Below are 12,397 nucleotides of genomic sequence, written 5' to 3' on the forward strand. Positions count from 1 at the left end.
ACTGAGTAGTATCTTCTATGCTTTGATTAAAAGCCTATAAGTAATTCCACCATTTTAAGCTAGATGTGAGCCAAGACATATGTGAGTCATACATAAGGGCTTATATACATGCTTCATTGTTTTCAGGTGTCTTCAGTATTATTCCATGGTAAAAAATAATTTCACATCTCCTCTGTTGTTTGGGCTATTTGCTTCTAGGAATAAACCAAACTGATATCCAGGGAAGTCAGAGAAACAGATGTCTACAGCTAGTTTACTAATGACAAAATGTAATGCTATAGATTAATATTTAAAAGGGAATATATATGTATATATTTTCTTCCCCCCACCTGTGATACATAAAATCTGTAAATAATACATGAAAAGACCGTAATAGAACTATTCAGTGTCACATAAAAACATGGTGGGAAAATATGGAGGAGGAAAAACTGGTGATCCGAGTCTTCTGTGAATATCCAGCTGTATTATAACAGACAGTTTTCTTAGTGCTGCAATCCAACACTATGGGAACACTGAGCTTTCTGATAATGGTTTAGATAAACGATTCTGTGACATTGAGGAAATCCTTATCACAACCGAAACCAGTATTTGAGGAAGATGTTGATCTGCTAAAAGTGTAAAATAAGGGTAAGATAAGACAAATTGGTCATATGTCCTGCCTTACCTTGTAGGAATAGCTGAGACTCTTAATCCATTTTCTGTTTTTTAACAGCCTGAGGAAATACTATCTTTAACCTTATATTTTATTCTTGATGCACTGTATACTCTACAGCTACCTTGACAATAAAATTATAGTTCCTCTTAGATTATGAAGTCTTATGGAAATAGAAATTTTTTCAACTCTTCAATATAAATGTTACCTCTGGAAATGGAATTATGGAAGGTGTATATGCTGTTGAAACATTTGAAAGTAATTGAGACTTTTACTGGGAGAGAGAGGCATTAAGGGATCTTTCCTGCTCCATCTCCTTTTCTAATACCGTAATATTTTCACTTCACTGTATCCCAAACTTCTGTGAAATGTCTTTTCCAAAACCAGTACTTTACAAAGAATGTGTGGGGTGGTTTGTGGTGTGTGAGGTTTTGTTTGTTTGTTTTGTGGTTTGTTTTGTTTGTTGGGTTTGGGTTTTTTTAAGAAAAGTGTTGTGAGCTTAAATTTTAATAGCTTAAAGATTATGAATTATGAATGGTAAAGAGCTTAAAATTTTGCAGCATTTAAAAAAGATCTTTAACAACCTTAGTATTTAGATATTATATAGTAATGCAATATTTAAATCTACTAAATGTAATAAGATTCCACAGTACAAGCAAAAAATTTCAAGTTTTGATATCTCTATGGTATGTGTGTATGAAAAATTAATCTATTTAATTTTACAGTTCAGCAAACTGAGAACATCCATTCTACCCCACTGCAAGAAACACATCAGCAGCTAGAGAATCCAGAATCAAAACATACAGTGTTGTAAATTCTTAAAGCTGGGTTGTTTGTCCTGCTAGACCCATCGATTTTGCGTAGTGATGGGTTGGCATGGTGTGCTTCAACCCATATATCAGCAAGTCCTGTCAAAATGAGTTATTAATGAATAGTAGGCCAATATCTGCCTGGAATTCTTATTTCATCTGGAATCCTATAATAAGCAAAATGGTTTTCCCTGTCACTATATCATTAAACTGTAGATTTTAGATTGCATCATGTTTTCTCTGTGTTTGTCAGAAAAAAATCAATCCTCTAGTAGAAGACAGTCGTTCCTTTACATGTTATAACAGTTCTGCGCTAACAGGGATAACATAATCATGAATTTCATGTTGGTTCATGAGGACTTTTGTACTTACTTTGTTGATTCCCAGTTTCACATCTTGATTTGAATGACAGGTATATGCATGCCATCAACTGATAGCTTCTGTTCTTAGGTTTTTATTCAGATGAGTGCTTTGGTACTTCCAACATCAGGCTGTGCATTTATAAGGCTTGCTTTGCAATGTCCCATTGTAGACACGAGTTTTGTCCTAGTAATTGGGTATGCTTATATAATTATGTGTGCTTTTATGTTTTAATTATTTTTAAATGATATTTTTTAGCAATGGAAGGGGCATGGGATGTATTAATTGCAGTTTTTCCATTTTCTCAGTTTTCTTATTCGGCCTCTGTTTCACAAACATATTTTTGTAAAGTCTTTACTATTGTATGGAAGGGAAGAACCAGCTATAAATGCAGTGTTGCATAGGTTTGTGTTTTTTAGTATAACTTCAGAAAGCACAATCAGTGTAATAATAACTAGTGTTGGTGCAGTTCACGGCATTGCAACAGGATAAAGGCATTAACTGATGGTGCTATGTACAGCATATGAGGTAGAACTGAGGCATGGATCAGCATTGGCTTTGAAGATTGCCATCTTCAAAGTAGGCCATCTTCACAGTAGGCATCTACAGTGCAGCATCAAAGTTTACATTACGGCCATCAGAGATCAAGCTGATAATGTCAATAAGTGGTAATTCAGAGAGTATAAACCCTAAAGTGATAAATTGACCCATAGCTGATTGAGCAGCTCACTATACAATGATAGTCCTGCTCGCTCACAAGATACAATACTAATGAAAGCTTTCACACTGCACTGCAGATTAAGGAATTTAAGGAATTTTATCCATGGCCTGTAACAAGGGGAACAAGGCCTGATTCTGCATGCACCTGACACCTAGTGCCTCCAGTCAGGCCAGCGTTTTTTGTTGGGTTTTAAAATGTGAAAATTATCCAGTGTCCTGATGGCATTTATCTTGTGCAAAATGTATGTCCTAGGGGACAACCTCCAGTGTGATATTCAGCAATCCTACTCTTAACTGAAGGCTGGATTTGCTGAGGTGGCCAGTATCATATCCTATTCCCATCAAAAAAAAGCAGCCAAATGTCTGAATAGGTGGGCTGCCCAGCACTGTGTACAGATGAATTTTGAAGATTGGAAACTGCACAACCTCCCCAGGCAGCCTGTGTGAGCACCCTCAGAGTCAGGACATGCTTTCTGGTCTTCAGATGGTATTGCATGTGTTTTCATTTGACAGACACAGACAGAGGGTTGGTTAAAGTAAGTTAACTTATTGTCATCCTTGTGTCATGTAAATGTCCCAGAGGAGATGAACTCTGTCCAACAGGATGGATGGTCCCATGCACTGGCATCTTCAGCTGGACCATTTGTCGCACGCTGTTCAAGAAACCAGGGCAAGGTTCTGCCTGTATTCTTGGGAACAGAATTAAGAATTAAAACAGAGTCAAACGCCAAGAAACTTTATTTGCCCAATAACAAGTTTGCAGATGCAAGGGAAAAAGAAAGAGACAAAGAAAGAAAGGAAAGAAGGAGTCATTAGTGTTGAATACAACCCTTGGTCCGCAGCATCCTGACGGTCTGATTTGTTTCAGGTCTGGTAGGAGAGCCAGACTCTCCAGGCAGTCTCTGCCCTGAGCAGATTCTCTCTCTCACTGTCTGAAATTGTCCCCTGGGACCCATCAGTCTGAGAGGAAAGCAGGTCCTCACGGTTACAGGCATGGGTGGAAAAGCGAAAATAACACCACCAGGATATGGGCGCAGAGCTGTAGACCCCTGAGGTGGAGATTGTCCTGTTGGCTGTGCCATGCCATGAGTCTGCAAAGCGGCATCTCAACAGTACAGCCTTCCGGCCACAGGGTGCTGCTTGTACAGCTCTCCTTTGCCTACTCTCTGCTCAGGGCAACGGTAGAGCTGCCTTGCTGCACTGCTAACATCATCTCCATGCAAATGTTCACCTTGGGGGTTGTTGTCAGCTGGAACCTGCAGGACTTGGAGGAGGGCAGGACCTTTTAGCTGGCAGTGGTGTGACTGAGGCAGAAGCAACCAGGCTGATTGCACCATCAGTTGGACCCAGGAGGTGACTTTCTCCGCATCTAAGTAGGAGCATGTGCAGAGGGTGTGTAGGAGAGTCGAGTTCTGATCCCTCGGCAATGTGTCGTCAGGGTGGTGGAGGAAGCACAAAATATTCCCCAGAATCGACTCCCTCGCACACGTGCACTCCAGCACCACACAGACTCTGGAGTGCCTTGCTGATAGCTGCCCTGTGGTGTTTGTTCAGCTCCAGGCTGAAAGAGTGCCCTGGGGGTGGCTGCAGGGAACCAAGACGGCGATAAAAGATGTTGTTCTCGTGAACGTGTCAGGCCTCATAGGGGCTGTCCATCCCAATGGCCGGGTGCATCCCCTGGGGGTGGCTGCAGGAACACAAGCAGGCGATAAAAGATGTTGTTCTCGTGAACGTGTCAGGCCTCATAGGGGCTGTCCATCCCAATGGCCGGGTGCATCTGTGGCATGAAAGACTTCTTGCAGAGCACTCGGCAGACATTAAGGAGGAGTGGACACAGCCGAAGACCTCACATTACTGTGTGCACCATTGAGGTCTTTGTCCTCATCGTTGTCCTCCATCTCCTTGCTGGAGCTGTGCTGCTCACCGTGACTGTCAGAGGCAAGCTTCATTTTCCTGATCAGCCAGTAGAAGCCAGCAAGCAGGATCAGAGCTCCTACAGTGGTCCAAAGTGCAAATGCTTCCTCTTCACCCCTGTACCTCTCTATCTCCTGCAGCAGCTGAGTCATCTCCTGATTCAGATATTCCTCACGTTGCCACATCCACTCAGCGATAGCCACATCAATGTGGTGATTGTGCTGGGTGGTCAGCCCAGCCAGAAAGAAGATGAGTGCCACAACCGTGATCTGGAGGAAGTGTGAGAAAAGGGAGCTCAGTAGGAGTCTCTGGGAAGGAACATAGGGCTGGGGTAGTGGGACAGGAGCTCCCCGGCTCTGGGGACTGATAGAAGAGGGGCTGAGGGAGGTGGAAGGCACCTCTGTCCCTGGCCCCAAGGATCATACCATGCCCTACCCTGAGGGGCTTGGGTCTCACTCTGAGTTAGAAACCTCCTGGCCATCTTCCCCACCCAGCCCAGCCTTCCTCCTGCGTGATGCACTCACTGCTGGCCGAAGTCAGACTGCAGTGGTGCTGCCTGGAGACAGCTCCCATTGTGACCTGTCCTCTGTGCTGTCACAGCCACCAGAGCTACAGCACCCATCCAGAGGTCCAGCCTTTGTCCCCACTGCCTGTCTCAGCGTGTCCTGGGCATTATAGAGTCATAGAATGGTTTGGGTTGGAGGGGACCCTAAAGATCATCTCATGCTAACACCCCTCCCGTGGGCTGGGACACTTTCCACTAGACCAGGTTGCTCAAAGCCCCATCCAACCTGGCCTTAAACACTTCCAGGGAGGGGGCACCCACAGCTGCTCTGAGCAACCTGTTCCAATGCCTCACCACCCTCTCTGTGAAGTATATCTGTCATATCTAATCTAAATCTCCTCTCTTTCAGTTTAAAGCCATTACCCCTTGTCCTGTCACTACATGCCCTTGTCAGAAGTCCCACCCCAGCTTTCATACCAAGTACAAACCATCCTGACAAGAGTGAGCTCCCAGGTGCTGTCTTAACAAAGTTGGCAGAAAGCCCCCAAAATCATAAATTAAATGAACTGTAGGACTCCAGGGGGATGTCCCTGTGTTATGTAGAAAGGCCAGATGGTCTGACTTTGAGTTGTCTTACAGACAATTCAGATGCACTTTATCTGCCACTTTTTTGGGGGGAGAACTTCCATAGCTATGAGTTGAGAAGGAGTGGTTTTTAGAAGGGCAGGGGTGCCAGGTCCTTTTCCCATCATGTATGGGTGGATTGTGCAGATTTGAATACATTGATTTGTGGACATCTGTTTTCCATCTTTCCCCTTAAAAAATCCTTGTACAACATCTAGAGGCACTGAATGTAAAAAAACTCAATTCTGACAGTGTTGGCTTCTTGCTTAAAAGTGTTTGGAAATCCACAATTTTTCTTTTTATTTTTTTTTTCCTGTCAAAATCAGAAGTCTAAATACACTGCATGAACAGACTAGTACTAGCTATCAAGTTTAGGAAAGTAAGGTCAGTAATTACAGTCACTAGAAGACTGGACTATTTTTTGTGTTTCTTAGGTTCATGAGCAGTATTTTGCTTTCGCTGCTGGAGAAAACCTGTAAAATGTGGCTAGGTATGTAAACTGTGGGTGACTTAGACGCCATCAGACTCATGACGTAATCACACAGAAGGACATGGCATTGCCAGTGTTTAGGATATTTAACATCAAATGCTCATAAACCTAGTAAGATTTAAATTGCATCCCTAATTGCCAAATACATCTTGTCAGTTTCTGTCACTCACAGCACAAGTGCGAAAAGTTGGCCGAGCTAGAGCACTTTACTACTCTGTTTACTGAAGGTGCAATCTTTATGAATTTACCTCTGGAGAGTAAAAGACTTCTGAATTTTTCAGTGCTTGTAGGAGACCAACACAAGAACATTTTCTCTCAAAGCTCGCTCGCTGCTGCATGCATGGCGTACATGACAGTAGGGGTATACGTCCTGGGTCCCAGGAAAAACTCTATGTCCTGAGTACCAAGAAAAACCATACATCCTATTTATCCCAAACCTGTCCGTGGCAAGCAGCCAACCTGGGGCCATTTTATGCCGGGTGTTGTGCATGTGACAGGCCTCTGGAGGCTCTAAGCAACAAGCTGTGCCAAGTGTTGATAGGCCAAACTGAGAAAAATTTACACAGATAGGTCCTGATGCAAGCCAAATGAAACTATAAAAGGTCACCATGCCGCACCCTGAGTGGGACTTCACCACTGGATGCCATTTGAGAATTCTGGACGGCATGCCTCTGAATCCAGATTGAGGACTGATGGGTCTCTGCCCTGCTCTGAAGTTCCATTTCTCCTTTCCTTCCTCCTCTACTTCCCCCTCTCACCTATCGCTTGCTGATATCCACAGATAATTAAACTGCAGTGAACAGCGTCTGACCTTGTTTGTGTTTTAATTTCACTCTTGAGATTGAGACAAACCATCCCTCCCCCAGAATCAGAACCGTGACAGGACAGTGCTACATCAGTTTATCTGTCTTCTTTTTCATACAAATACTTTTTCTGATGCTTCATTATTAAGTGAACTGCTTGAGAAGTCGCCATCACTTTTATATAGCTAACAGTACTGAATGATTAAATCCTATCTATTGTCTGCACTTTCTATGAAAGTCATTAAAGTGGAAGAGAGCTACCTCTAAACTGAAATTCTGCCCTCAAGATAATTATTTTACCTCTTCTGCCTTGTCTGACACATACTTGTGTATACTCTAAGAGCAGAAAAATATACCCAATTTCCGTTTAAAAAAACAAAGCAATACAATCTCTGTCAAGGTAGAAAATGGGAAAATATCCATAAGCCCATTGCTCTCAGCCTTTTGTTTTCATGTCAATGACACATAAAGCTATTCTCAGAGCTGGCCATTAGCCCTTTTTTCTCCTGCATTATTGCTTGTTCATCATCAGATTCTTACAGCTCTGATAGTGACGATCAGTCTGATTCTGTATCCTTCAGCAGAATAACCCCAAAAACGTAATTTGAAATGCAGGGAGGCATTTGTACCTTAAACTCTAATTGATCACCTGTTTCTTGGACTCATTACTGATCCCAAACGCTGATTATCATGATATCAATGTGTTTTTAATAGCTTTGGTGAGTAACACTCAAACGGAAATGATCCTGTGTATTAGCTGGTGTGCACCAGCAGCTGGGATGTTCCACTCTTAAGTATGGCTTTAATAAAGTAGAGAAAAATAAAGTATACCAATGCCTTCATATACAAACTCTGTTTCTGCAGAGACTTACTGGAGCCTGTTCAATGGAATTGGTCTGTCTGAGCATGAGATATATCCTTTATCAGTCTAGTGAAGTAACCACTCAAGAACCATAGTAGCCTGTGCAGATTCTCCATACCACAGCACTGGCTGAATATAATTGGATAAAACATATAGCCAATTAGCTTGTACCTGAAGGAACAACCTGAGGAAACTCAGTCTTACAAAACCCTTACCTTATCCTAACTGTAAAATCAAAGAAATGTCACTAGGAGATGCTGAATTATCCATTTGGTAGGGCATTGGATTAGGACCCTGGGATGCTGGGGCTAAATTAATCTTTTGCAAAGGGGAATCTAAACATTATATGTCTCTGAAGTAATTGCCCTAAGTACTTCAAGGAGACCATTCATTTGACTTAAGACATCTACTTATGATGTGATTTGATTCTCTCTACCTATTGATTGTAAAGAATATAGTAGCTTTGAATTTGAACTGTATTTTTAGGTAGTAAAATACAAGCATGGGAGTCCTGTTTATCTACTCTCACCAGCATTTTGCAAATCTCCACCTCTTACTTTACTTCATTTAAATTCAAAGCTCATCCAGGGCAGAGGAGGTTCACTTTCTTTAAAAAGGCCTGTTGCAAAAGGGTTACAATCTGGATACGGTAATAAAAATTGAAACAAAAGCCCATCTTTATCTTAAAAGTTAGCAGGTATATATGCACACATTCACACATCCCTGTATTTGTTTAATGAAATAACGTTCTTTATACTTGCTAAGGTCAGTGTTTGCTACAAAGCAAAAGTATGTCAACCTACATGCAAGAAGACATAACTCTTTGAGTGAATTACAACTGTTGTAAAAGTAATTGATGAATATCAAACAGTGCCAGAGTGTATTGGAGACATACCAAAAGTCTCTGAACACTTGAGAAAATAAAGACCAGAATTATTGCTGGTGTAACTCTCCTGCTTAGTGTGACTCCCTTTATTCTTCAAATCATTGGCTACATATGATCAAACTCTTCCTGTAAATGACAAAATGTTCTTACCTGCATGGTTATATGCTTAAACAAAGTTCCACAAAATGATAAAAAGCTTAGTAAAGCATTTTTGTAGGGGTACTTTCAAACATGCAGTGTCTGACTTACCTTTCCATCAGAATTATTTGGAATTTTGCCATGATTTCAATGGCAGAGGTTTTATACTTCTTGTCAAAAGGAAGGAGATTCAGAGAAGTGCTGATAAGTCAGAAATCTTCACTCCTGAATTTATGTGCATTTCTATGCAACCAAATTTCTAAATAGTTATATGGAAGTCATGGCCCATATTGGCCAGTGGATGGAATTGTTGCAGCCTGTGCCCATGTCATCTCCAGTTTTCTGAGCACCCATGGGTGTGATCAGGTCATGAACTGTGGAACCCATGAATTCTTCCTGAAATCTGGTCCTTTCTGCTTTGCATATCAAGACTACAGTAAGGAAATACGTGGCTTGCCATAGTAAAAAAAGTTTCTGATTTCTTCTCCAGCCAACACAGTTCATCTTTCACTCTCAGTTTTTGTGAATTTAATCATCTGGAATGGACTTAATGTTAGAAGGAATGCTTGAATTTAAATCACACTGCTGTCTATAAATAGTACGACAGCAGGGAGGATAATTTCACCTCCGGCTGTATGTGTTAGTTCCCCTAATCTAACCAGAAATACAATAGTGCTGATGCATCCCACAGAGATACTGGTTGGCTTGCAAGAATAAGTTTTTCGGAGGTTTATTCAGTGTGGATTTCATGAGATAGTAACTAGAGTGGTAGTTGAGGGTTTTATTTAGTCATCCTTGAATTTCAATCTCGGGTGGCATGCATAAGTAAGAAAATGAAACAACTTCATAAGACAACTTCTTGAACTTCAGTGTTTGATCCAGACTTAAGTGACTATTTCCAATGCATTGTTTTTTGGTTTTGGTTTTTAAGTGATTCACTCATTTCTTTTATGAGTGAGATTCAACATTTGTTTGTTGGAATGTGGAGACAGTTGGGTTGTGATGGTTTTCAGATTTGTTTTGTGAGGCGTGTTGCTTTTAATAGTCTGTGCAAAATTCGTACACAGCAAATTTGCTGCAGTGGCTTTCAAACATTCAAAATATAGCAAGGACTTAACAGTTTTAACCAGCTGGTCTTTTAGCATACAATTTTATATTCAGCTGCTGTAGTTGAAACAGATAATGAACAGGGTTATGTCTGGGGTGGCTGCAGAGCAGCTGAGATCACACCTGGCCCAATCTGCAAAGTAGTTAATATTCCCAGACACCAACAAGTTGTGGCTTCTTTCTGACATTATGGCTTCTCATAAGGATTCTGCTCATAGCAGGACCTGTTTCATCTTTAATCACACCTGACTTACCTGTTTACAGTATTGAATTTGAATCATTATAATCTTCAAGAGATACTTCAGTTCTTTGAAGTTTGTGCACGTGCAAAGATTTTTCCTTCCTTTTCTTTCCAGTTGAGTATAGTGGTACTTGTTTATTATCAGATTTATCTTTAGATTTTTACAGTCTCCTTTCCAAACTGCATATTACTGTCACTTCCTTATGCTAATGCTCTCCCTAGCTGCCTGTATTATCACCCTTCCATTTATCTTCTTATTGTGTGTGATCTAAGGTACTCATTAGCTTCCTATTCTCAGATCACTTTCTGCCTGCTCAGCATGCCAGATGACCCTTTTATCACTCAGCCATGTTTCACAATCAGCCCAGATAATGCTTCGTATTTCCTTACTATTCCCTTAGCTTTTTATTTTTTTGTTGGTTATTACCTCTTGTCATTCATTTCTCTCTGACAAGGCTTGTTTTAATGTTTACTCAATCAGACCAGGTTTTCACTAGTACTCTATCAGTTGTCTTCTTTGCCAGGGCATTACATTATTGATTTCCATGGTTCAATACATCAGAGTATATAATACCTAGCAAATTTCTTTCTTCATCAAGTTTATTTAATCCACCTTCTTCCCGGTCTCCTCTTCAGACCAGACTTCATATTCATGAAGCCAACAGTACATTAACTGCTTAACTCATTGATTCTTACACCTTACAAAGTGCTTCATCCATAATCTTACATATTCTGCCTGAATTCAGCTAACTTGCAATTCTTGCTCTGGATATGGCTATTTAGAGCACTTGTTTAATGTGTATTTTAGACAATTTATATGACTGAGTTGATACTTTTGTGGCCACTGCATAAAATGTTCTCAGCTCATTGGCTCCAAGATACTTAAACTCGTATTTCCCAAAGCTCCCTTCAAGTTTTATGATTGCTCATGTTAAATAATGAATTTTTTTTTTTTAGGAGGAACATTGTTTTATCCAAAAGATATTTTTATTAACAGCATGACTTTTGGGGTCTGGGAGATAATGTGGACTTTTGTATATGAATCTTTTTTAAAAATGTTTCCTTGGTCCTACATGAACCCCCCTCAGTCTTCTTGTCAAAAGGGTTAACAATCACAAAAGCTCTAGGCTTCAAAACCAGGGGGGTTGTATAGATGATGAATGGGGGGTGTGTGGAGTGTGGGGGTAACCCCAGGGATGACATCTAGGCCCCAGGTCATCAGACCTTGATAGCATCAGACTGCCCTCAAACAAAGACAATAGGAGTCTCCATGTAAGAAAACGTCTCAGCTGTGTGTGAGGTTCAGCTTATTGCACACCTTATGAAGAACCCAGATTTGGGACAACAGCCTCACAGGGGTTTTGGTAAGGTAAGTGCTCAGGTATCTGAAAATCTTATCTTCCTTATGAAGTTCCAACTGTGCAAACAAATCTGGATATTGCATAAAATGCCATTCTGTGATGACAGAAGAAAACAGAGAAGATAAACTTAACATTGTTTGGGATAAGCAAATCAGTGGTTGAGCCTAGAGCAAGATTTACATACCTCATGGGTTGTAGGACTTTAGGGAGCAAGCCCAGGAATGGATAGTGTGCCTTTAGTTTTCCTATTATTTTAAAAGATTTCTGAAGTAGTGAAACTTTTCCCAGTTCTGGATTATTCAGGAGCATAATAATTAGCACAGACTGTGGAAGTATTTGGACAATATATTTGGATAGCTATCCCACCATGTGTTTTGGATCTTTCTGTTTTAAGAGTTTTTTCAGGTTTGACCAAGTTTCTCAATTTGATGAACAACTGTGATTATAGAAAGGGCATGTTGACCCAATTCAGAATTTTGCTGAAGAAGGAAGTTCTGCAGCAATAGAAAGTCCAGCAGTGGAAAAAAATATTGACTAAATGGCTCAACATTGAAGATAATTCCTTTCTATTTCAAACTATAACTCTGTGTACATACAAAACAGTCCAGCCACTAATAGATTTCAATATATCTCATTCCTGTCACAATGTATAATCAGAATATATTGGAAGGTTTTTGCTGCAAAGCATATATGAGGCTAAATCCTGCATAGTTATGGCTGGACTATCTGATTATAGGTATTTTTTATAGTGTACTGTGTTCTGTGCTGTGATTTAACCAGAAGCAGACATAGATCATAGAATCATAGAATGGTTAGGGTTGGAAGGGACCTTAAAGATCATCTAGTTCCAACCCCCCTGCCATGGGCAGGGACACCTTGCACTAGACCAGGTTGTTCAAAGCCACATCAAGCCTGGCCTTGCAGA

The 12,397-nt window shown here is 40.8% G+C and overlaps 1 protein-coding gene across 1 annotated transcript; it reads right to left on the bottom strand.

The window, feature by feature from the left end:
* Positions 1-3,526: 3,526 nt before the first annotated feature.
* On the bottom strand, positions 3,527-4,082 carry LOC104517319 (inositol 1,4,5-trisphosphate receptor-interacting protein-like 1; the record flags this gene model as incomplete). The annotated part of the gene is made up of 2 exons (XM_010161967.1): positions 3,527-3,632; positions 3,688-4,082. Coding segments are annotated over 2 exons (501 nt in total), but the record flags the coding sequence as incomplete, so codon positions are not given.
* Between the last annotated feature and the right edge of the window lie 8,315 nt (positions 4,083-12,397).

The sequence above is a fragment of the Eurypyga helias genome, unplaced genomic scaffold (assembly GCF_000690775.1).
Source record: "Eurypyga helias isolate BGI_N326 unplaced genomic scaffold, ASM69077v1 scaffold3780, whole genome shotgun sequence".
Classification (NCBI taxonomy): Eukaryota; Metazoa; Chordata; class Aves; order Eurypygiformes; family Eurypygidae; genus Eurypyga; species Eurypyga helias.